We start from the raw sequence: 27,455 nt of genomic DNA, 5'->3' as shown, positions 1-27,455 counted from the left end.
TTTCCTTTTAACTATAAACTGACAAAATTAGTATTTTAGTATTAGTGGCCACTAAGTTTTTAGCATACTGCTCATTTGATTCCACAGTTTTCTACCACAAATGAGACTGTCCTCTTTTATCAGATTTTCTAGGTCGAGCGATGCATTCACAGCTGTAGTTATATACCTATATATAGTTATAGGTGCAGTTTTCATTGCAATTTTGCCTCTGTAGGTCTATATTACCTTGCTTTCCTGTAACTAATTCTAGAATATTCTTCACCGGTGCTTCAAAACCATAAAACTAAGGTTGGAATATTTTAAATACTCTTCATTGCTTGCTTAAATCTACACAATTATGGGGGCATCAGGCCTATTTTTGTAGTGACACCAAAGCCACAAATAAACTAAATTAATCACATTTTTCAATGGCAAATGTATATAGAGATTCCAGTCAATGCAATCAAAATATGAAAATATGCCTACATGGAAAATGCATTTCTCTAAGAAATATTTCCTCAGCGCAGGGCTTCAAATAAAAATTAAAAAAGCCTTCTTTTTGGTGCATCACCTTCCAAAACACCGTACCTCAACAAAATTTATATACACAGGCATCTGAAATTTTTACATATCCTTGCCTATTCCTTACAGGAATGAAATTTAACAAAAGTGGAAATACTTTTCTGTTCAATTTAATTGAATGGTTCTTTAGCTATATGGAAAAGAGAAGACATCATTAAAGAGAAGAAACTACTTTTGATTTCCAAAGATGTAATTAAGATGTGTTGCGTTCCCATTTCGTATTTTTTTAGTCATTTTCCTAGCACTGTAGGCAAATACTAAATACTGATTCTGCATAAATTAGCTCAATTAGATAAAAAGGTATAATCAAATATTCAGACAAACCTTTTAAGCAAATTTAAAATGTGGATTAAAAAAAGGCAAGGTCAAGACTCTCAGCCAGAACTCGAAGTTGGCTGACTTTAACTGCAAGACCTTTGCTGATACAGCACACCTCACTCACGTTGATACATCTATGCATCTGCCTTTCATTCTTTAACCTTCTCTTAATGATAGCAGCAGCAGCAGCAGCACCTGTTTCAGCACAAACAATCCCAATGAAATTCCACAACCACCTGGTTAGCATTGCAGGGACACTAACCATTCTGGTCCCAATTTTCTACAATTTCTACTGTCCGAAGTGCCTCTCTTTCTTCTAACCCACGTTGAGAAGCACATGCAGTATCTTGGATAGTTTTATCATTTACCTATCAAAGAAAAGCATGCACAGTCATTTATAGCAAAGAAGTACCGTCACCGGGAAGAACAGAGGTATAAGCAGACCTAGGCAATCCCAGAGCTTCTTTCTGTCTTCATTTCTTTACCGTTCCACCTATATGCCACTGAACAACAGACAATCCATCTCACAACCTCTTGCACACAAAAGGATATGCACAACTACAGGAATTGCTGAATATATTGATCTAAGTCAGATCTTTATAAAGATTTTTAGGTTTAAGAAAAAAAAGTAAACCTATCCTCTCTTGATTTCTAGCTTTCAAATGTAACGTCAGTCTTGTTCATCAGAATACACTTGAGGATCACCCTGGGAAGGGCTTCTCTTTCTCTTACCCTGACAACAGCAAAAACATTACTGATCCCAAATACTGAAAATTTCTGCCAAAGGTTTAGCAAATTTAAGCAGCTAAAGACAGCCTTTACAGGGAAAGATTAACAAGCATCAGCTCCACCAAGTTGTCCGGGAAGAGCACAATTGCTCTTTCAAAGAATTCTAGCAGAGACAACTGTTGAGCGCTGAAAGAACACAAGGACAGTATAAGCACTTGAGAATGACAAACCATCTAGTCTGATCTCCCTTCTCACAGTGACAAAGCTTTTTCTCTTGCATTGTTTGCAGATAAAGCAAAATATCAAAATGTTGCTGTTTGAGTTATTTTCAATTCTTTCAACACTGTTGAGCTTTTAGAGGCCCTATTAAATTGCTGAATTTTACCGGATAACTGCATTTCACTAAGTTAGTTCTTTATTGACCCACAAAGTGACCACAAAGGAGTAAGTTATGAGAAAATAAATCATTATTGCATTATTTATTATCTCTTTTGGGAAGCCCTCAGGGCAGAGGCTATTTCTCTCTGAAGATCTGGAAGTTCCCTATCATATAACGAATACCCCAAAAACCAGTAGAAATGCTTTTCTACTAAAATACTTCCTGATGAGCCACGCAGTGTCTTTAGAACAAACCATCATCTTCTTCAAAGTGTTCATCTGTGGCATATTAAAAGTTATTGGTTTCAAGAGTCAAAGAAAAAAAATTGATGGGCTGCATGCAACGCTCACTCGATATAGGCTTCTTCTAATGGCACTCCTAAAAGGGCAGGTGATAGCGGCAGCTCACAATTTCTGCAGCATTCATAATGCCATGAAGTAAGAGCAAACAAAGAAACTGGGAACAAATGAAGTCACTGAGCTTTCATTATCTCATATTAACATGGCAGAAGTGCTGCACTGTGAACAATGAAAGTCTCGTTATGAATGAGTCAACACCCAGGCGCTTGGAATACCTTGGAAACAGGAAATAGTAGGAAACAGGTTTTAAGCAGCATTTGGATAGAACAAGAAAAACATCGTTCACTTCTGATCTTGGAATAAATCTTAAGATAAATGCTTCATATTTTATGCTTCAATAACAAATGCACAATGCTGAACAAGGAACTTTCCAAATATATATTCCTTACACCAAGAAATAAAAAGGCTGAAAAATACCTCTTAGCTTCACGCTCCCATACATACAGTTCTTACCTCTTTAAAAAAGGAAATCCCCTACATATCGACCATGTTTCTGCCTTGTTACCCCATCTACTGCAGATTTGAATTACAATGTTTCAAGCATTTCCCATCCCTGGGCACTCATTCCTGCTGCACATTTAAGCCAAACACAGGAGCACACGTATATACCATGCACACCAAAAAAGAACCTCATCCTTGTAGCTCTTAGGAGCTCTAAATACAAAAAATATTAATACATTGAAGTGGTAATTAATTTGAAGGACTAAAAGAAAGCAGGCTTATTCTTGCCTTCCTGACATATCTTATAACTCAAAGAAACATACCTATCTATTAGCAGCTATTTAAACTTACATTTTATGTATCATTTTGATTGCACCACTTGATTTGAAGGCAAATGTGCACCGCTTCCCCAAAACTGCAGATGTTATAATCTTCCTTTTAAAAGCAATCCTCCATCAACTAAGGAAACGTACATACATTTAATATTTTCCTAGCACCTTAATTGTAGTATTAGAAGACCGTATAGAACACGTAGATGACAATTTTTCAGTAAAAATGTTTTAATACTAAGCTTATGCTTACCTGATTTGAAAATCTCATGCTAACGTTCCGCTGATCTTGTGGAGGTATATAACGTCCAATTGGGTCAATATCTTTAGGACTTACTAATTTGTCAGCTGAAAGTAAATGATAAGAAAAATACAGAATGACTTGAGTACTTCCGGCAGCTTTTGTGAAGGAGGCATGCAAATGTATTTTATATAGTCAGTTCTGCTGCTATAATCTTTGTTTTAGATCAATGTTTTACAGATCAAAAGGACATTCTGCAAAATTATACTAATTTTAAAACTAATGACTCAAGCATCATTTAATTATAATACTGTAGTATATAAAAACAATCCTTTATTTTTCCACAGAGATGTGTTAAAAGAATATATGCAGACAACAGACTCCACAACACACAAGTCACGTAAAAAGCCCTCAATCCACAGTGATGCAATTACTCTAGAGCTTTAACTAGAAACTCAGTGGTTACCATCAAAAATTGTTTAGCTTTGAAGAAAAGCATACAGCCTCTATCTCAAGGTAATCAGACGACTACAATCCTGAAAAGGACAAGGAATATCAAAGGTATCTCTCGATACAGTATCTCAAGAAGAAACTGTAAAAAACCCCAATTAAATATATTGAAACCTAGCAATTTCTACATGGAGTTCTTTACATGGAAAAAACCCCAAACCTAAAATTCCATTATTTTAACATTATCCTGAAAAAAAAAAATTAAGTACTCCAATAAAAGTATACTATTAAAAAGTTTCAACAAATGCCTTGAATAAAGGTTCACAATCTACTGTGAGCTATTATGCCCTTCAAATAAGCATTCTCCTATCAAAAGCTCATTTTGACATGAAACTGTCCAATCTTTACTTAATTTCTTCTACAGAAGAGGTCACAGTGCATTTTCATTTCTCCTATACATAAGTCAACAATTTTGCACATATTCTTAAAACGCTCTACACTAGGAAATCAGCTAAAAGAGAAGTAAGTCATGACTCCATTAGCTTAATTCAGCTACAACAGAAAACCAGCACTGCCTCGATAAGAAAAATGTTTCTGAATTCTACACTGTGTAGTAAATTAAGACAGCAGTTTATAAACTCAAAATATGTCCTGGCTCAAGCTTAACAGTGTTAGGAAAGACCAGAGAGCAGAAATAGACGGTGCAGTGGAAAGAAAACGCATGGGCAGACAATGAAGGACCCCGGCTGGGCAGTTCACCCAGTAAGCCGTGAAGGAGCCTGCTGCTGCTAGGGACTATGCCAGCAACTGTCAGCCACTAGATACTGTGACCATCTCCTGTCCTCAGCTTTCTGTTGAGAGAATGCAGCTTGACTCCTGCCAGGAAAGGACCCTGTTCCTCTGCTCTGCACCGCTCCTGCAGAGTCACGATCCTTGTACAGGTGGTTATGTTAAAAAACAAACAAACAAACAAAAAAGCAAAGCTAGATTATGAAAAGTTACCACGGACAATTTATTAATACACTGACACATGATTTACCAAAATACATTTTAAGGAAAAGAGTCATCTAAGCTCCAGTCCACACAGTCAGACTTCCTATGCTGGCTAAAGGCATAGAAGTTACTTACATTCTTTGTAGTACAGCCGATGCTATAAAACTGATTCACCAAATGACTGCAAGATCAATGGACTCTGCCTCATAGTTCTTAAAAGCAAGAGATTGGTTTCCAGAAGAGGTGTTGTATTTCCACAGTTTTTTACGTTGATTTACACCGCTCAGTAATTAAAATATGTAGTCAAACTAATTTCATATTTAAAACAACTATACCAACAGACTAATATAAAATTTAAGCTAACTTTCAATATTTACAATTTTAGAAAATTGTAGATTGTGAAGAATCTCAGTGAATATTCATCACCATTATCACAAATACCAGGGTATCGGAATCCAGATGCAGATTTTTCTGTTAGCTCATTATTTACATCAGCCACAGCTGACAACATTTCAATCCATTTGGTCTATACTCTAAAAAACATTGCTAAAAACTCTTAACCTAGTTCTAGGCAGCACTGAATCCACAGAACAAGATATAAAAATTAGAAGAAGGAAAAGCACAGGAAAGATAAGAGAGCTACTAAATGAAAGACTAAACTGAGTGACTTTTCAGTTGCATAAAACAGCTGAATACCTGGCACCCCTTTCCCTTGCTTTACAAACCTCCTCAACCAGAGCAAGAAAGGAATTCTATAAAAAATTGCATCACCGTCTGCAAAATGCATGCTTTTCTTCATAAACAATTTTTCAAGTTGCATAACCACATGGTGACTCCCAACAGCGGTAGGCAGGCACTTTCATTGCCTCTGTTGTTCAGAGCCTTTATAAGCAGGATCAAAATTTTGCCTCCACTACTCCAGTTTGCCCCCCTGCGGGAGGCAGCGAGATCTGTAAGAAGGGACTCGGTTTCCTGTTGCTGCACTTAGAAAAATTTGGACCTCGACAGGCAGACAGTAGGCCCGCAGCCAGAAGAAGACTCTAAAAGGGTTATATTGTATGCTCGCCTACGCAACAGAGTCAAGGAGGCTGAGCAAATGCAAATTAATTGCCACCCTTGAGGCAACACAACCATTTCTGGAATGGGTGATGAAATGGGAAACCAGTACCTTCCCAGAAAGCGAAGTGTTCGGAGTCAGGCTTCCACTTAATTAGCAACCACCAACAAGGAAAGTAACACACACAAAGACTTTTACCAAGGACAAGACTGTTATTCAGGTAGGTGTTCACCCAGAAAGGAGCAAAATTAAATGCACCAATTACAAATTAGTATGAATAAATGGAGGTCCTGATATAATAATCACTGGTGAATAGATTTAGCTTTGCGATAAAATTTCCAGAACCTATTTGCAAAGATTGTGAGAGAAAAGGAAAAAGAAATTTTTGAAAAAAAAAGGAAGGGAGGAATGAAAAGTAGTGAATACACTGGAGAGAAAGTCTTAAAACAATAAAGGAAACAGTTACTAATGACAACATTTCAAAAAGAGATTTAGCACAATTATTAGAAAAAAAAAGTGTCAAAATGTTCAGCTAAAGGAAAGAATTGAAACAAAACAAAAGAAAGTGACGTTACTCAAACAGCATTTAGCAAACAATAAATACAATTTATTTAACCAGTATTCCGCAGATATAGAAATACACAAATACTAGTAAAAGATGAACACTAGCAGAATTACTGCAGTATTCCTGCACACACATTTGAGGATTACTTGGCTAATACTAAGAGGTTAAATTAAAATTTTTTTCATTAAAGGTGAGGTTCCCTGCATTTACTTTACAGTGTTGGCTGACAAAGGAATTATGCAAGGAATACAGTGAAACCAAACAGGTGGAGCACCAGACGGACTCTGTTCTTCCACACCTAAAGATACAACCACTGTTCTTGCCAAGTCTTGAATTTTTAAACTCCCCTTCAATCTTTCTCATTTTTCCCACCGACAGCCTGTTTCCCTTTACAGTGTTCACAGGAAAAAAGGGTTTAGAACTCAATCTACTGATTACCAGGTAAATGCTGAGCATGTTAAAATAAAGTAATATCTCTTTCTCCTAAAAGAAATATTAAGAAAAAAAAAATCTTAACTGTGAAGACTTCTTCTGCCTTAACAACTGTTTTTGCATTAGCCTTTGAATCCTCTCAAGTGAGACCAAGAGTTCATTTGTGACTGAAATTCACCGTAACAACCGTCAATGGCCAAACTTTGAAATGCACTTTCAAATGCTCATCTAGTCTCTTCTATTTTAAAGGGTAAAAATAACACAGATGGAAGGAAACGTTAACTTTATCTGAGACTGCAACTATTCAAAATTTAAACTTGTCTTGCTTAAAGCAGTAAATAATTGGAATTAAATGCTATAGATCACTTACAAACATTACTGTACAGGTGCAGCTGATATAGTTAGTCCAGAAAGTGTCGTGTTAATATATTTTGTCATGAAGAAAAGGAAAGAAGAGGGAAAGCCAGGAAAAAAAGCAGCAAAAAAGAAACCTGTCATGTTTAGAAGATTTTCAGTATTCTGTAAAATATTCCGGTAAGCTTCATAGTATGCTGCACGCAGCATAAAATTTTAACATAAAGAATAAAAAGCAATTTTTGCCTATCACATATGTACCAAAGCAGAGGACACACATGCCACCCACAGTCCATTCAAAACTCAAGCCAATGTGTTGGTTCAGATTCAAAAACAACATTAACAAGATAAATATCCTTCACTTCTGACGAGTCAAAACCTGATAGAATTTCCTCAGTCTCTTACCTAGGAGTTTTGCAATGATGTAAACTGCCTGTCCCCACAAGAAAAACTTTCCGTCGCGTCCACTGTTACTAGGAAACCGTTTCTGACTGCCAGGGTTCTTCTTTTCCAGTTCAACAAAATCCGCTGGCACATAGTAATACTTGGGTACAACAGGACACCCTACGGAGTTTTACAGTAAGTACAGTAAGTAAATAAATTCCACTTCCCTTATTATTTGATTGTAGTCCCCTAATAAAGCTGAAGTGGATTTAAAACAGGAAAAATTATACCCTAGCAACAATTAGATTGAACAGAAAGACTCTTGTCATTCATTGTTATCTCTCAAAACCACAATCAGTGTAAGAAACCCAGGGCGATATTAAACTACTTCATTTTTCACCAAACATTTCCACAGAATTTCTTCCCAGAACACATACATTGTTTGTGTGGCACCTGACTGTGCAAAAAGAAAAAAAATTTTCACTTAAAGCAAAATGCAGTACAACCAAAAGAAATGAAAGCTGCATCAGAGTGAAACACCTGGGCTGTTTTTCCCCGCATTTAACACCAGCTCAGTATCAGACAACTTTTTAAAACTAAAACCTTGGGCAAAAGTAGTCAAACATTTAATTAAATGTAAATTAGAATTTTTTGCAAGTATGCAAAAACAAGTCAAAAACAGCATTTTAATTTTGAAGCATCATGAAACAAAACGGCGTAACTTCTCCATCGGAAGATAGCATATCTTGTATCTATAATTACGCCGCAGGTATTACTGATCATTGTAGATTAATAACCTCTATTTCAATACTTTTTAAGTGGACAAGAGTCAGGAATTTAGAAACATAATTACAAATGATTGACCTAATTATATGCATTACAAAAGCAAATTACTATGCTTTCTGCAAAACTAAATTTCACCTTAATATTGCTTTAATTTTGAATTTATTTGGATAAAGAACAGATTGATAAACAGAATAAAGTTGCTCTGACTATTTGCTTAGACAAAAAAAAAAAATTACTGACAAGAAGCTGAGAAAAATTGAAAAGTGGAAGTTATTAGGGATAGACTACTCCAATGAGTGAGGTATCAAAACACACCCAGAAATTTTAAGATGAGACATTCATGTTGACATTCAACAAGAGGAACCACAAGATTAATTTAGTGTCCGTGGAACTTCACATACTCGTTAATAATCAGAAAAAAGCAATGATCAGCAAGGTCAGAAAATTTGCTATGTAATGAAAATTTGGTATGGAAATGTTTGTATTTCTTACAGAAACTAGTTCACTTCAACGGGTATTCTAAGTTTAAAGAACAAGTTAGACTAAACTGTTCTGCATCTACTTGTGTAACTGTACCACAGATGTCACGAGCAGGTGACTAAAGATGCTGAGTTTTAAAATTGGATTGTCAGTATATCGAAGCTTGTTCTGTTCTCAGGCCATTTTTTTTCCTCCCACTCAAACTTACGGTCTTTTTCTTTTTTATTTTAACTGAATTTTGGATGCATGTGCCTGTAGGCCATCAATAGCCTCGTCTGCAGGCTATTTTTGTCCACCAAAATTCTGGAGTACACAATTTAAGTAAGAGAACGTTTTTATTAAAATTAACATGTTGCCTAAGCTAGAAACAATTTCATATGCATATACCAAATTATTTTTTAAATCTTGTGAAGTTAAGTGACAACGAATGATGCAAGTAATTCTCAACTATCCAGGTGGAACACTGAAAGAATCCGACTGTTGGTAGTTAATATCTTCCTGCAAAGGCAAAGTGAACTTTGTAAATAATGAAGCATAGGCGAAGGAGGGGAGGAACAACTGGGTACAGCGTAAATCTTACATTTGTATCAGCAGCATTTTTCCAGATAACATTACTTTTATTATCGCACTTTATGATGCAATGTATCTACATGAAAGAGATTATTTAGTATCAGTATTTTGCCATCAGGAGACATAGTGATATTATTACTTCTCCTTTGCTCTGACTGCAATACCCATTAATAGGAATGTCAGTATTTTAATAATTTCACATAAATAAAAAGCTACGGTGTGATGATTATCAGATAATACCTTCAGATGTACGTTGAAGCAAAGGATCCAGAAGATCCTGATATTCCTTTACTTGTGCAGGATTTCCTCTAAAAACTCCTAAAAATAACCAAACAATAATTGATTTAATGGAAGAAACAACTTTTCCATGAGCTTAATGTTCATAAAAGAAGAAGAAAAAAAAATCTAGTGTTTATTTTTCAATGGCGTTGTGCTTACACACTAAATAGTTCATGAAAAATAAAAGACTGAACTGTGGATCCTCACTTCCTGCTACAGGTAAATCTCGCAGGGATCATGAATCAGCCACTCTCTTATTAGCTTAAACTGAAATCGATGGCAAGTTACACGGGATAGTAAAGCTGTGAACTTGCAGAGGCTCAGGAACTGGACAGAGACAACCAGCCCAGCTAGCTGTAAATAACTTCCTTAATCATAGCGGAATGAAGAAGCAGAGCTTGTGTGCCAGTATGGAGGCAAACAGGCTGGTTCTAAATCTTTAGGACAGAGTTGCAAACTGATCTAGAAGTGAGTTGCCTAGAAATCCCAATAAATAAATACAAAAGGAATTTGAAGTAATAAATTGAAAAATTCCCCTCCAAAGATTTTTAGATGGAATGTTTACATTGATAAATTATATAGGTATTTTATTTTCATATTATAGAGGTTCAGAACTGACAAGTGTTGTTCATTACATTTTCAAATATTCCCAAGTGCATATATACAGGAAATGAAATCACTTCCCAGGAGAAACAAATGCAGTGAAAGTTTGCACACAAAAAAGGATGTGTTTAAGTGACACGCTGAACTATTTCAAAACACTTCAGCACAGTCATGACATAAGAGCAATATGATATTTGTAATTTACTCTTATTGGCAGATGCTGTAGAGGATAAAAGGATGCATCTACGTGATAACACAATTGCTTTTATATTAAGAATCACCTAGTGAAGGTAACAGTTGGGTAATAATGATCATCATCCATGAGGAATAAAACAGTGTTCTTAATACTACGAGAAAATGCATAACTAATTCAGTAGTATCTACTTGCCAGAACTGTCTTAACTCTCCGTATCTTAAAAATCCTAAAGAGCTATCACTGACAAAACAGAAAAGTTGATGAGCTAATTAGTTTGTCTTGTAAAAGAAAATATAAGTAACTATATAGTAAATATATAGTTACTTGAATATGTTCTGCTAATCTTTCAAAAAGGAAACGATTGAAGACATTTTGCCGATGTGAACAAAATTGGGGGATTACGGACTATGATTTACAGGACTCTCCTTCCTTATTTAAGGGAGCACTGTCCCACTGTTAGACAGGTAACAAAATGCAGCTATCAGGAGTTACCCAGCTATTCAGGAGCTTAATATACTTTGCTGAAAGGGCTTTGCTTTGTACTCTGCCAGTGTGTTGGATGGGCCAATAGGCTTCCAGCTGAAGCAGTATTCACAACGTAGCAGCTTGAGGTTTTTTCAACGTTTTCATTATAAAGACATTCAACTGTAATCTACTCCTCCTCCTATTTCATTGTCTTTTTGCAGTTTAAGTTGCTCTGAATACGCTTCAAATTTTGCACTAAGGAAGCTTGTGGATTTGGAGATATGTGCATAAAATCTACTAATAGAATTGTTCTATTTGATGAAATTGCGGTACAGGAAAAAAGACAAGGACGGTATGTGCAAAATACGTATTTTGTACTTTTTCTTTGTAATACAAGATGAGTAAATTGCTTTCTTTATTCTTCTGCTAACTTCAGTTAAAGACCACTTCTTTCTCGTTCTTCCCAAACTGCAAGTGGGCAGCATTAAATGTCAGTGCCTTTCTCCTCAGTTTTGGACATCGCTCTCTGAAAAATGTCAAGCACTCCTTTAGAAAAAACAATTCTGAAACCTTCTTACATCTTCAAACAAAATATTTTAATCTGTGGGTGGCCACAGAGGAGTCTAAGCAGCTGGCAGATCTCTATGCCCCTCACCATCCTTATTTGAAAACTATTCCACACACTAAAGGGAAAAAAAACAGATGGCCAGATTTTCAACCATTTACAAATCTTTTTGACGGCTGTAACCCTTACTCATTTTCTTACTCAGACTTTTGTTCTGTGTGAGTTTTAGCTTCTATCCTGAAATCATGCCGTGAACTTTTTTGGTATGTCTCCTATCCTCAAGACAAGGTCTAGGTAGTGTTATTTTTGTTGCTGTCGTTGGGGTTTTTTGTTCTCTTTTTTAAATCAGACTAATGGCTACGTGGAAAAATGTGGCCAGGAAGCACAGGCATTTCAAAGAGAAACTAGGCCTCTTCTGGTTCGCTTTCTTCTCTTCTGAATTCTATTTCAATTACCACAGAATATCCAACTTGAAAAGGCCTGCTGCAGCATTCAGTTTGTCAGTGTTCTCTCTTCCACTTCCTTTTCTCTCATGTGCTGCTGTGAAGTTCTGATATACTGTGGAAGATTTTAAGGCTTAAAAGGCAATGCAGGGCTGAATGTCACAGATTCAAGCTTTTAAAAAACCTGTATCGAGTTATATTCTAAAAACAGGTCACGCTAAAAATGCTGAAACGTGGGGGGTTGGGTGCTTGGGTTTTTTTATTAACCCATGAGGCAGAACTCTCAATGAGATATTTAGTGTCACCGCATTATGGTTTATTTTGGCAGGACAGGAAAGTCATTTTATGTCTTTCCTCTAAGGGCTCATCTCTCTAATGCCTTTAAAGAACAGGAATGTAAAGCTGTACTTACCATCAATTATCATGAAAATAAAAAACAGAGGGAATTCACACTCAATGCCATCAAAAAGCTGAAAAGAAGAAAAATTAAACAGACATTTCATCATTTTGGTTTAAGGAAAGGTATTTGAATATCCTATTGAATAATTTCAAAGCAACAAAAGACAAACATGAATGCAAAAACATTTTAATACATCAGCTTTTCATTTAGCTCACAGCTTCTTAATTCTATGGGCACTTTAACTGTGCTTTTACATATGCTGTGGCTCATTCTCAAGCAGAATATTTATATAATCTATATTTTATTTTCCACAGAGAAACTATTGCGGAGAAAAAAAAGTAAATTTTCATTTAGATGACCTTTACTGATAAACACTGTGGTCAAAAGCAAAATTGTTTTCTATACCCTCAGACTGTAGTCAGCTGTGAAATTAAATAAAATGATAACTCCCTTATTTGTTATGTGAAATCAACTGTACCCTAAATGTAAATGGAAGCACATTCATTACAAAACAAATCAATGACGAACTTGCTGACTTAGCAATCTCTCAAAACTGCACGTGCCAAATTACAAAATGCATCTCCTTCACTTGAAGCAATTAGGAATCACTGTGCAATTCAAATTGCAAATACTGGGCGGGGGGGATGTCCGTTTCCGTTTTCTTTTCTTTTGGGTTTTTTGGGGGGATTTTATTTTGGTTATTTTTTTGGTTGGTTGGTTTGTTGTGGGTTTGTTGGTTTTGTTGGCTTTTTTTTTTTAAGTACTGCCTAAACATTTCAGAAAACCAAAATTTGTCCTTATATAGGCCAGGTATTTCTTTACCTTAATTTCTGCTGGTTTATAATAACGTCGTGTTTTGTCCTCCAGCGCTGTTCTGTACCCATCTCTCAGAAATCTTTTAAATCCATATTTTCCTTTCAATTTTCTAATAATTTTATCTAGTGTTTGACCGAACAAAACCTCATCATCCAAAGCAAATGCAGGATAACTAAGGCAGGGCAAAAGGGCTGCATCAGTATTCTGTAGAAGGAGAGGGCGAAATAGCGCATTACAAATTTAATTTGATCTCCGACAATTATTTGATGAACAAACAAAGACTGTTTAACTTACTAAGTGAAATATACATTTGGAACATTATTTTATCTTTATCAAAATCATAGTACTATGATGTTAAAATAGTGTGCAAAATAACACTTCTAAAGATGTAGAAGGATAAACTCCAAACCCAATATTCGGATATATGATTTAAAAGAGAACTCATTTGACTCAAAATCTGTTGATAATCTGCAGGGATAAGTGAATACATTCTAGAACTTTGTGGTTGTAGAAACAAAAAATATCCTCCAGGTTATTCCTGGAGGAAACACAAACATTTGGGTATCCTATGTTCAAAAAGAATCACAAACATTTTATAAAGGTGCAATGCTGAGAAGTAACTGTGATTAAATCGTCATTTCTGAAAAGCTTTTTCAGGAATATTCTTCAGGTGCTGTAACAAACAAGCCTATCTGATTTACAATTAAGGCAATAAAGGAATAATTTCAGGAAAAAAAATGAGTAGCATTTCTCAAGAACCATGTGCAACTATCATGAATTAAAAACACAAGAAAAACTACTAACTAGTGCATCACCACTACAGGTAAGCTTACAGAAACACAAAAAAGTAGTTTTAAGTTATAATTCTTGTCACGCACTGTTTTGTTATTCCTTTCTGCTGATATATCTAAGATATTCAACCATTTAAAATACCGTATTTTTGCCAATATCATTGATGTGAACCCATAAAAGGAAAAAAAAGGACACAAAGATTGCTTCTATAGCATAAGTAACTTATGAAACCAGCTTCTGTTGGAATATTTCAAGTCTCCAGCAAATACTAAACAGCAAGAGTTCTAAAAGACCATTAGACTATTAAAAAGTAGCTGACAGTGCCTTTCATTTTAATTATCCAGTATAACAACTCTGCTATAATTCTTCTACACGAGTAAACTATTAACGTTGAAGATTAATAGTCTGTTTCATGAACAAAAATGCTATTATATCCCAGAACGAACAAAAAAGCAGTAGAACTCTATTATCACTCATTTTGAATTACTGATTTTCAAATTTACCTTTGATGCTAGTACTGAAATAGATTTTTTTTTTTTAATTTAATCTGTTCTTTAGTCACTTAGATTTACTCACTGAGGAAATACTGATTTGTAACAGTAGCTTATAATAACAAGAAATCCTCCATATTCAGCGATTTATGAAAAGCCAACCTTAAAGGCTTCTTTTCAAGACAACAGAATGAATTAAAGCTAAAATAGTGTGTTTCAAAAATGCAGGCACTGAGTGTATAGTGGAAACTAGGCCAAAAGAAAGACAATCACCAAGACTGCAAACCCTACTTAGGTTACTGCAGATCATTATTATTTTAAATTTTATTTTAAAATTGTTTAGAAAGCTACCAACAGGCTACCGTTTTAACCTAAATACTCACAAAATAAAGAACGCCATCACAATTCTACTTCAGAGAAACTACATCACAGTGACATTTAAGAAGCAGAAATTTAACATCTTCCCAGCAAATTCCTATCTTTATTAAGCAGAACGTAATGGCCATCACAGAACTAAGAACTATGTTCATATTCATTTATTTTCTCCACACTCTGTTGAGGTGAATTTCATTTAATTACTTACATGAGACCTTGACTCTCGAGGTAGCAATGAACAGAGAGTCTGTCTGTTACGGTTATGGGCATCAAAATCCACAAATATAACAGACCAAGAGCAACCCTGTAAACAGAACATGAAATTTATTTAAGGGAAAGGGAAGAAAGGTTAGCATATCCTGGTGAAACTAACTGGTTCTTTGTTTTATGTAGGTTATGTTGTAATAGTCTGGTAGCTGGTAATTTTAATCAGAAAATGTACCTCAACATCAAGTTGAAAACATTTTGAATTTTCAAACTTATTTAAATATAGCCAAAATTAGATGGTTTTATCAATTAGTGATTACGAATTATGAGATTCATGCAAGCTATGAACCCTTCCCTTAATTCTTGAAAAACAATGACCGTATTAAGGACAAACAAAAAAGTAGTCGTCCCTCCCTGTGACTGCAGGAAATGTTCCAAATAGCGATGTTGCATATTTCATTACAAGTCAGTTAGAACACAAATAATGGGATATTCACCTGAGGTACTGCTTTGGGAAAGGACTTCCATAGCAAATAAAACTGACCTGCTTTTCAGCTATTGTAAGGTCTATGTTATCAACATCTACTCCTTAGCAAAACCCACTTCCTAGTAAAATTCTGTAATTGTACACTCTCTCTCTCTCTGTCAGCTTTGTGATACTTCCTGAAACACTCAGAAAAATTCCCATACCTGAGATACTGTTTAAACAGAATCAATAGCACTTAAAAGTATTATCGGTAGGCAATTTCTTGGAAACTCAATACAGTTTGTTAATGAATGGATATCTTCATATATGTTGTAATTGATAATGAATCTCAATATCACTATCCCATTGGAAGACACATTCAACACTGAACTCATTCCATTACTGTCATACATACTGTACCATAAATTTTCATAAATTCACCAAATTTCTCCTAAAAAGCAGTTTCTTTGGTATACTATTCTCTTAGGAAGACTGTTCTAGAACCCACCCTCCCTAAATATTAAAAACTTCAATTTCCAACTAAGTTTCTACATAACTAGCTAACCACCCTTCTTTTTGTGCCAGTACTAGCACCCATTCATTTGGCTTTCCAAACAACTGAGGTTTTGTCTTACTTACTCTTTACCCACACTCTAATTATATATAGCTATCATACAAATACTCAGCTTTTGCTTTGCTAGGCTAAACAAAACATGTTTTTCCACCGTCCTCATGGAAAATAATCTCTCTGTTCTCTTAATCACTCTAGCAAGATACACCGAATAGTGCTGAGATAAGAACGTACATAATCACATTTGCTTTGATGATTTGTTATTCTCCTACTTTCTTCTTAATCCAGATTCTGATTATTCACAAATCTCTAAATTCATCTACAAACTCTGAACACAATCTGTCTACACATGTGAACATGCACTTTCAAAATCTATGCTTCAGTAAAGGATTCTTTGGGGATTCAAAAGCAGACTAATTTGCATTTCATAAACCCACAAGCACCTCATTCTACAAATGTACGATTTTTCAGTTCCCTAAAGATTGTAAGGTTCTGTCGTAAGGACACCTTACAAAGGCTTGATTTTTTTTTTAACATATTTTTTTTTCCACAAACTAATACTGCACATGTAGCTCTCATACAAACAATTGATTACACTATGACTAGGTCAAACTTGAAACGGTGTTCATCTTGTCGCTAGCAGTCCCATTTTAGTGCATACGTGCATGCACCATGCACTTAATTCATTAGTTCATTAACTCACATTGCCAGTAAATGCACGTCCTCTTACGTAATTTTTTTGCCGATATGTAATTTTTTCTAAAAGGTATTGTAGCTAAAATGGAATTCTTACATTAATGATACAAATTCTAAGCTATTTATACTCTGTGATACTCTGAAACCAGAGGTTTGGGTTAAGCATATCGAGCCCACAAAAAGATAAATTAAGTTACAGTACTTTCAGTAGTGATGATTCTAAAGTGATTAAATAAAACCATAAACTGAAACGCAATCAGTTCACACTGCATCCTAAATGTAAAAATCAGGCCCACTTTTACAGTTCTTCCATACAAACTTCAGCAGAACTGAGGATGATACAATGATTTCAGGATCTAGCTACGATCAATGCACAGTTAAGGATTATAACAGAATTCTTATGCCAATGTCATACATATTAACTACTTCATATAGATTTATAACTATTGTTTCAGAGACATACAATACATTGGGAATAAATTTAAGAAATTTAGCGTAGGATATAAAGCAAAATAATGAGAAATTATATAGCTTATTGTTATATTAAAAATTCTCTTCTCAATGTGTAAATAAATCTTTTACTGAGGGAACGTTAGGATTACAGCTTGACTGTATTTTTATGCTTGTTAACTCCCACTTTTTATGAAATACTTTTGGTATGATGGAGATGAAAATGAAAAGCATTTAAAAACCATGAATGAACTCCTTTTTACATTAAAGCATGTAAAATTCAGATTAAACAAAAAGCCAATCATTTTTCAATTCATAATTGTTCTTTATTGTATCTGGCACCTAGAAAGTATAGCAAAGGGTGCATTAAAATTATCTGAACATCAGTTAAGCAGTGCTTTGTTACAGAACAAAAAGTAGTATGATTTCTTACAGAAATACATTCTTTTTTAATGTTTTCTAGAATTCGGGGAGGGAGGGAAGGAACAGTTTAATGTGAGTATCAACAGTAAGTGACCTTTATTTTGTCTTCTCAGGGTGCATCCATGATTGCACAGGGAAACTGCCCTATCATGATATAGTCAAAGATATATAACACACATGCACGTGTGAGAGCACAGCTACAATACTACATACTTGTATTTATTAGTCTCTTCCAGCATCCACAGTATGAGTGGAAAAATCTGCATGGGAAGGCTGAGCAGTCTGTTGTCCCCAGCAATGATTTATGCAGGTTGCACTAGTGTAGTTGCAGGTGCAAACAAGTTCCTCTCCAGGGGCTCAGCAGGTTTTCTCAAAGCTATTGGAACACTGCTGGAGCCAAGCACAAAGGCAAACTCTGCCGCAGACTGAAGGTCAAAATGGTTTCTGTTTATGCTAAGTATCTTGGAATTAAACTCTCAAAGCATTTAAACTGGTTTTGCTTCAGCAATTTATTCATCCATTTCAGAATTTAGTAAAAAAATCATTTGGAAAAAATCCAGCAGGCGCATTTACTGGTGCTCGAGACTGTTGGGATGGTAAAGATTGTAGATAAATGTTTTTTCTGAAATACTGACAATGTGTGTATAATGTCTGATCATTATTTAAGATCCTTACTAGCTCCTGGTTCTTAACACATAACACCAGTTCTTAAAACATACGTAAAGTAAACCAAAACTAGACCAAATGGCTAAGTCTTTTTGAAACAGTGTATTTGTGTATGCATAAAGAGCACTTCCATACTTCTCCACTCATCAGCAAACAGCCATCAATATTTCCTGAGTAGAAGATTCTAAACAGAACAAGTCTATTGTACTACAGTACTAGTACAAATATATAGATGCAAAAAACCACAAAAAAACCACAAAAAAACCCCCACAAACAAAAGAACCCACCATGAAGAGATATCCACAAAAAATGTAATGGATGCTTAAGTCTATAGAGTCAGAAATCCTTGTTCAGGAGGATCTCGTGTTTTATGCCGTAAGACAAAGAAGGGTCTAATAATAGTAGGTGGTATAGCTTTTCATCAATAGGTAAGATTGTTTAATAGATCGTACTTCTATGTCAGTTGCTCACTATTTAAAACAAATTGTAAGTTATATTTTTCATCCCAGGCATATGAATAGCTCTAATGAATTTTAGTTTAACAGTTGTTTTCAGGTGAATAAACTATAAGGCAGAACATTTTCTCCAATAGTGCTAATAATTATTTTATATGACTGTTCCGATCCATACCTTCCATTTTACCAATAGAAAAATGGAGACACAGATAAATAAGCATGTTTTAATAAATCAAGCAGTACAGAAAGGAACTTGGAACGTAATTTGGACTGTCTCCCAGTCACACTTTTACAGTTGACCTAGCTTATACACATTAGCTTACACAAAGAGCACCTGAAAATTCCCCTTATTCACCATTTACCATTTTACCATTTATATCTTCTCTCCTTTGTACTATTTTCTTTAGGGCAAATCAGTGCATTTAACCAAGTTTCTTAAAGTTGAATATTTGAAACAGACAAGCATCACAATCTGAAAGTCAGCTCCATCTGACTTACAAGACAAAAGGAGAGCACAGGTACTACAGAAAGAGAAAAAACGCAAAAAATCCTATCTTGAAGCCAGTGAGAATATACAGAAACTTTACTCAAAAAATATACAAATAGTACTTCAAGTCAAGGTCACAATATAAAATTATTAAAACTCAAAAGGATCATATACCGCCTAGCTGCAGAAAAAGCTTTGTAAGTTTAAAAATAAGCTACTCATGTAAACGCATGTTATTTTTTGAATGAAGTTTCAACTGTCACCCAACCCTAAAGAAGAGATAAAGCATGTTTCTTTGATTAATGTTCACTTCTTATGAAATACAGACATTTGGGCATGCGAGCAAGGTCCATCAGTTACAAGTCAAAAAGGATGAAAGCTTCCAAGAAAACAGTGCAATATGGAAAGCTTTACTTAGCGTACTGAGCTCACCACTTCGTGGCTTGACCAACCTATCCTCCCTTCCACACAATTTACAGACAAAACTCACCAGGAAGTTTTCTAAGTATTTCTACACACACTTGATGCTATCCAACTGCCTTTTTAGCTGCACTCCCTACCCTTCATTTCCATTCATTAATAATACCAATAGCTTGACAATGACGTATCTCTTCCATTTGTAAATTTTCTAGACCATTAATTTGGAAGAGCATGCTTTTATTTTAGCTACAGACTACTGTAGGTGTAACACCCAAAAAAAGATGCACGTAGAAGGGGAATACAAGTCAGGAGATAAGACTCTAAGATAAGGCTTGCTTTCTTAATTGATCCAAACCATGTGAAAGGATGGGAAAAGAAAAGATTTTACCACTATGCAACATATTGAAATTAAAACCCGACATGTAAATTTTCTAGACCATTAATTTGGAAGAGCATGCTTTTATTTTAGCTACAGACTACTGTAGGTGTAACACCCAAAAAAAGATGCACGTAGAAGGGGAATACAAGTCAAGTAGCCTGTTTAACGTCTTGATCAAAAGCCACATGAAGGAAGAAGACAGAAGTAAGGTAATGCTTGAGGGTAGAGGTATACTGTATTATGATCAACAGAGAAAATTCTGAAAGAAAAACCTTTTTGGCAACCAAGTCCATTTTCAGAATAAGCTGCACTCATTTTACTTTTTTTTTTTAAAGAAAAAAAGTAATTCTTGATAGTAAGGGCACTAATAATTTTATCAGACGAATTCTGTACCTGAAACAGGAGCAATCAGTTTGCAAATGAACTTTTTTTAAAGCTAGAATCTAACAGACTGTGCTAAATATTTCTAAATAGCCTCTTTAGCAGTAACAATCATTACTGCTACAAAAAAGGAGAGAAAACAAACATTTTTATTACCTGATTTCCAAAGAGATTGAAGCCATTAATTGCTTCTAAAGCTGCTTTTGCCAGCCCCACGGAGCTGAGGAAAAAACAACAAAAAAACAGAGGTATCATTAATTCAAGCCCAGACTAAAATTTAACACATTTGACAGCTTTCAGAGCTGTGATCTTTTCTTGATTTGAATTTTGTGCTTAACCTTTATGTCAATAAAATGATGATGCAGCAAATTTGGGGTTGTTTGGTGGTGGATTTTTGTTGGTTTTTTTTTTTAAATACTTTTCAGCATTTTTATTTGTCTTCAAATGTCAGACACCATCTGGAAAAAGCACTACTGCTCTCACCTTGCTACTAGACATCTGGCATTATGTACTTCAAGGTCTTGCTAATAGTGTATTAACAGAGGATTTACTTCAGCACAATTTTTCAACCCAGCTCTCAAGCATTAAACTATAAAAGACTGATTTCTGACTAGCTTTCGATATAGTAAAAGAACTCATCAATCTGGATTCAGAAAAGGAGGATTTTCTGATGTCAACCATATAGTGAAAAGTCTTTTATTTCACTTACTCCATGACTAGTATCCATCACAAAGAAAACAAGACCCAGAAATACTACCAACAAGCTTTCAAGTTAGCAAGTTCATGTTTAAAGATATTAAGCACTAGTCGTATCTACCAAAATCACTAGTCATTATATAATTTTTAAATCAAATTATATAAGAAAACATAATTTATTACTGATTATGAAAATTATACAGTGCATATAAAAATATATACAAGAAGACTTTTACAAGGCTGTTTCATTTAAAAAAATGTAGTCTTAGCCTTTACTTGTGACTATTAAGATAAACTAATAGAACTCTACATGCATTTGACAGGTTTATATGAAATTTGAAGTATGACAGAGGGCAGAATTTCGAAATACCGTTTTAAAAAATACATAATTATAGATAGGCCAACTTCACATGCGTCCACTCAACTGCAATAAAGAGCTAAAGCATTAACATACACACAAAATGCTAAATTTTTGCACATTCATTCCAAAATTCTAAATGTTAAGGTCACAGGGCATCAAAAAGTAAAATATTAAACGAGTTAGTTCCCAACAGTGCTAGAGTTTAAAAACGTAATATATAACAGTACCAGATTTCTGACAGTTCTACTATCGAATACAAGCATTCAAAGTAGGGAAAGGACTTTGGACTGCTTACTAAGTGGTGACATAAAAGTATAGGAACTAGAAATACTACAGAAGTCTAGCTAATAAAACAAACACCTTTTATATTCTCTTAGGCTATCTGGTAAAACAGATTCAGAGCATCCTGCAAAACAAAGCCTACCGTAATTCTTCCAACTTTTATTCATAAAACTAAAACTTTAAATTACGCCTTTGTCTCCACTTAACTACAGCGCCTCCGACCAATGCATCTTTAGCTGTCTCTGCTTCATTTCTATATAAACTACAACAGTGATTTATTGACTTCATTGACACCCTATGTGCTATCCTTAAATATCTGTCCCCGTTGAGACGCTCTTCCTGCAGAATCAAGTTTCATCTTTCTCCCTAACTGCCCATTCCTTTAGATAGGAGCTCTGCTTTCCAAGTAGCTCATAATTAATTTGAAATATTTTTAGTCAAAAAATGACTATAAATGAGACAATAGAAAAGGAAGACAGCAGAATAACAGGAAAGTATAGATGTCTACCTTGTTATCTTTAAAAGTTAACAAATCTGAAGACATGTAGCAAAAGATTGAAAAAGGAGAAAGCAGAATGAATCAGGCTGACATTACAAAAGATTCAGAGTTAAAAAAAGACCGTAAGGGTAAATGAAAGTGACAGAACATAGTACAAGGACATAGATCAACACTGCAGGAAGAAAGCTTCAAACCTTAGCAAGATAAAAATCAGTGGAAAGAAGAACTGAAAGGTTCATCTTTCCATGAAGCCTTCCTATAAGGGAGAGGAGGTTGTTGATGCTGTCCTCAGCTAACAACCATTTAGATGCAGCTACCGTGTTCCTTCCAACTGGGTACAATACACAAATTTGGAGAAAAACAAAACCAAACTAAACACACACAAAAAACAACAACAAAAAAACCCCACCCAAAACAAAAAAAGAACTCTCTTAAATATCTACACTGCTATAGATGCTTGAAAAGTCTTAAGTTTTAAGAACTGGGAAAAGTCTGGGGAAAACTGAATATACCAATTAATTTAACAGTTTATTTATTAGCACAGTAATTCCTTGAAATACTCTCTTTAAAAAAAAGGACAAAAAAGGAGTTAAAAGTTTATATCCTTTTTTTTCTAAAATTGATTATCCACTCAGCCAACCACACTTTCCTTTTTCTTGCCATCTTTCATTTGGGATAAAAATTACCCAGTACTGCCAAAACCAAGAATGAAAAAAAAAATCGTTTATCAGAGGATCCATGTGCCCAGATAACACGAGAACAACATTGACAGAGAGATAGTCATGATTGTGAAAAATTAAAGTATCCTTAAGACTCTGAGGGCCGCACTCCACTTGCAGGGAAATACTAAAATTAACAACAGTTAGGAATATGCACATTCTGAACAGGACAGCCCTAGATATTTTGTTTATAAAATAATCAGTGAAGCAACACTGAGTTAGAAAAAATATTCAGAAAATAATCACTAATAATCCCCAGCTTCTGTGTAAGAGGAGTTGTGATAGTACTGACAAACAACTGCACTATCCGGCCCAAAAAACTTGTAGCAACCAAATTGCCAGAAAACTGCAAACGGGGACTATGCTTTAACCTTAATTCTTCTATACTCTATGAGGCATTTTGGGATTAGAGCTAACTTTTTACCTTACTGTAAATAAACTGATTTATACTATTTATTCATGTAAAATATCCAATTTTGAATGTTTACTAACTAGTCCATATTTTAAAGATGGGAGCCGATTATGATTACACAGAAAATGTTGAAAATAATGAAAAAAATTCAGTGCAGAGTTATGGAATGTGTTTACTTTAAGTCCTGTTTTACCTGGGTTGGTTTTAATATTAGAAGTACTTTAGACACTGATTTCAGACTCTGTCATTCTTTTTAACTATTACCAACAGGTTTATAAACCTCCGTCTGTCTTTCTGAAACATTGCCAGAAATAGTACTCGTGGGATTTAATTCTAATTGGTTCAACAAGAGAAAGCTGATTAGGTTAACTAAGTTCTGCTCTGAGCAGCTGCCATGAAACAGTGGTGAAATCCCTCAGTTTCGGTATCTTCTGCTGATGAAAGCTTTTGGTACTGGAGAATGTGATGAAGGAATAAACTGAAGTCAGAAGTGTTGTGAATATAATTATTTTTCTGGCTTTGTTTCAAATATCTAAACAAAAATGTAATTGTTCTAACAATTGCTATTTTAATTATCACCCAGCAATTGATCAAACAAATTGGCTTGATGGCTCAGAACAGAACTTTTCATAGGAGTTAAGTATTATTATCAAACTGCATACATAGAAAATGAAAATCAGAGAAATCCTGCACACTGAGATCTGTATCACATGTTAAAATCTCATACTCTTCTTTTCCCTTCCAAATAACACTTCTAATACCAACAGTCAGATATTTTCAGAGCAGGAAAAAAAGTTACTGACAAAAGGTAGAGAAGCAACAGTTGTTCAACAGCAACAACCGCTGGTATTCAGATAATGTAAAACTACTCACTCTATCTACAAAATAGGATGATACTGCTTGAAAAAAACTGAAGACAAATATGGATTCCTTCCTTGAAATCATTTCTATTTTACATACTCAGTCATTATTCTACAATTAGAATAGTACTTACTGTAATTGATCAGTATTTTTCTACCTCTAGTTGTTCAAAGTCCCTGAAGACTTCAGTACTCTCACAAATATTACTTGCAAATGAAAATATAAATGTCTCAACATTGAAATACTGCTTTCTTTCCCCCGTCATGTAGTATTTCTTCACATTACAATGGTATATCAAGCATTTCCTTCACCATACACACAAGTACTACTTAGATTACTACAAGTTTCATGGGTAACTGACAGGAGGAAGTTCCTTGGGGGGGGCGGGGGGGAAGTCTGAGAACAGCTGTAGTATCAAGGATGTCTTCAAAAGACTGAACAATCACAACATAACACACTTCAGAACTATGATCACGCTTCAGACACTTGTTTCATTCCTACTGATTAATGCCCTTCTGTTGGGCAAATTAGAAAAGAGGTTTTATAATAAACATTATGCTCATGTCTTTCTACAGAAAATACATTCTTCATACTCTACAATTCAATAATGGAAAAAATGGACTGTTTTAACAGTATGAATTAAAGGCAAAATGTATTTTAATAAATATGTTCCTTCCTTCACTCAGCAACCCACTATGAACATGCTGTGTTAACCTGATGGACTCTATACCCAGAGAAAAAGATGCTTACTTGTAGATGGCCCCAAAACAAAGCCTAACCCAAATCCTCTTTAAATATTCCTCTGAAAATTTCACAGGATCATAAAGTCATTGGTTGGAAGGGGCAGATAGAACTCATCCAGTCCAACATGAAATCTCACTTGAAGCCAGATACAATAACCCAGACTGATTCAAGTAAACCATAGCCTCATCTAGACAAGTCTCAAAAACCTCCAAGGATGGAGATTCCATAACTCCTTTTGAGTATCCTGCTCTGGTGCTTACTGCGCTTCAAGTGAAAAGGTGGTTTCTTGATGTCCATACTGAACCTCCCCAGGTGCAATTTGTAGACCTTACTGTAGCCGCTGACTATTGTGATTTGCCACAGATTATCAAGAGCAGTCTTGCAATCATAATGCTACGGGTAACATTTGACCTTGATCCACATTTGGGGCAGGGGAAGCTGAGACCTAGAGAAATTATACTTCCAGCTTGCTAAAAAAGCATTAGTAAATTCACTTAAAACGTCATTGCTAATTCCCAGTAACTTTTAATTGTTAGATTTACCCTCTCAGTAACATACCTGAGGGCAAACACTAAAATTTGCATATTCTTAGCAACTGCTAATCAAAACACACCTTAAAGCATATACATCCTTAATCCTCCTGCCATTCACAGTTTCTTGCCTCCACCCAAGAACAGCGCGGTTCAACTGGAACATCAAACACCACACGGGATGTTAAAAAAACCCCAAACAACAAAACAAAAAACAATCCCACAATAATAGTAATTTCATAACTAGACAAAACACAATAGAACAAGGAAGGACTGCGCTATAGCAATATAACACCTACACTACAGAGAAGAGCAAGATCAAGGCTCTACAGTCTTAGATTTGGAATATGAAGACACTGCACTTCAGCAACTTCATTATTCTCACAGTACATATGGGAGATGTCAAAGACATTTTGCAGAGGTACTCAGCAGATGCCTGGAGAACAGCTTGATCAAATGGTTACAGGACAAATTAATTTTTCAGAAGTTCAGCCGTATGGGAAGGGGATCACGCTATAATAAAAGCTGTTACAAATCTTGCCTTTGAACTAGTAAAAGACATCAATTTGCATACATCAGTGAAGACCTGGTCCACAGACTGTTTCGCTATTTATCATTTATTAGAAGTGTTTTGGACTGTACTAAGATTGAATACCAAGACTGTGTAAAGACTTAAAATATCTGCATCTTCTAACACAGGCCATAATTTGCAGTTATTATTCACAGACTTCATACTATATAATATCTTCTTTAAAAAGAAAGCCTCTTTCAACAAAAGACAAGAATTAACTTCTAATTCTGAAAGCAAACACACACTGTATGTAGACTTACAGTGTGAGTTGTAAGTGCCAGGAGTACAGCATACTTAATACTGAAACTTAAGTAACTGGTTTGGAGTCCGTAATCACTGAAGACAGACATACATCATTCGTGACTAGCCCTGATTAGTTATAATCACTTCTTGAATTTTTTTTGAATTTTTTTTAGAGCTCTCTTCAGTAGATACACTATAATAGGAGCATAACAAAGTCTAGAGAATATTTTAGTGTACCCAGGGCTTTCCTCAATAATATCTAAATACATCTTCTGATGCATGTCCCTCTTCTGTTTTTTTTTTTTATTTAGGAGAACAAGGGAAATTGTCTACTGGCTTCCTACAGTGAAGCAGAGCATCAACATGCACGCAAGGAAAGATAAATAGGGGCAATACCTGTTTCTGATGACCAAAGTCTACTTCTTAAATTAGGACCAAGCTCTGTACTTACTTTTGTGCCAGCTCAATGATCTGTTAGTTTGGCTCAGTCCATCTCATAAAACTTCACCCTTAGAAAAACCAACCTATAAATGTCAGTCTAGATTAAGGCAAGACAACATGCCCATTTCCATCTGGTTAAAAGATGTTCAGTTCTCCCTAGAGGAAATTCACATACTGAATAACCACAATGCTGCAAACAACAGGAGACACGGGAGTTTCAGTGTTCCATTTGCAAATTTGTGCAAGGTGAGATGCGGAAGGAAGTATATGATTCTCTAAGTGAACGCTCATGTAATCTGGCATTTGACAATTTTACAGGCATAGGAGGAAGAAAAAAAACCCAACAAATTAATCAAGCAGATTATATAATAACAACTTGGAGATTTCAGTTCTCATACTGGTACTAAAGCTCTACAAAAGCCCTGAAAAAAACATACCTAAATTAATTGTTTTGCTGCAATGACATGTAATTTATCTATAGCTTAAAATACATGCCCGTATGTGAACTAAGAAAAATTATTTCATTCTAAAATGAGAACACAGATTCATTTGGCAACATCAATGCCTGGAAGAAACACGTGTATTATTTGCAAGCCCATGATAATTATGATGATCAATGATATTTTAAAAATCCTACGATAT

General features: G+C 35.0%; 1 protein-coding gene across 1 annotated transcript in view; it reads right to left on the bottom strand.

The window, feature by feature from the left end:
- Positions 1-27,455, bottom strand: part of PHKB (phosphorylase kinase regulatory subunit beta) — an 81,676-nt gene that overhangs the window by 32,572 nt on the left and 21,649 nt on the right. The window contains exons 8-14 of the mRNA XM_009276706.1: positions 20,611-20,674; positions 15,062-15,157; positions 13,202-13,399; positions 12,392-12,449; positions 9,669-9,746; positions 7,614-7,772; positions 3,370-3,464 (exon numbers count right to left, since the gene is read on the bottom strand). Coding sequence (XP_009274981.1) covers positions 3,370-3,464; positions 7,614-7,772; positions 9,669-9,746; positions 12,392-12,449; positions 13,202-13,399; positions 15,062-15,157; positions 20,611-20,674 — 748 coding nt within the window. The remainder of the gene's footprint in view (positions 1-3,369; positions 3,465-7,613; positions 7,773-9,668; positions 9,747-12,391; positions 12,450-13,201; positions 13,400-15,061; positions 15,158-20,610; positions 20,675-27,455) is intronic.

The sequence above is a fragment of the Aptenodytes forsteri genome, unplaced genomic scaffold (genome assembly GCF_000699145.1).
Source record: "Aptenodytes forsteri isolate BGI_AS27 unplaced genomic scaffold, ASM69914v1 Scaffold33, whole genome shotgun sequence".
NCBI classification, from domain to species: Eukaryota; Metazoa; Chordata; class Aves; order Sphenisciformes; family Spheniscidae; genus Aptenodytes; species Aptenodytes forsteri.
The sequence above is the reverse complement of the archived record's forward strand: the minus strand, read 5'-3'. Positions and strand labels throughout refer to the sequence as shown.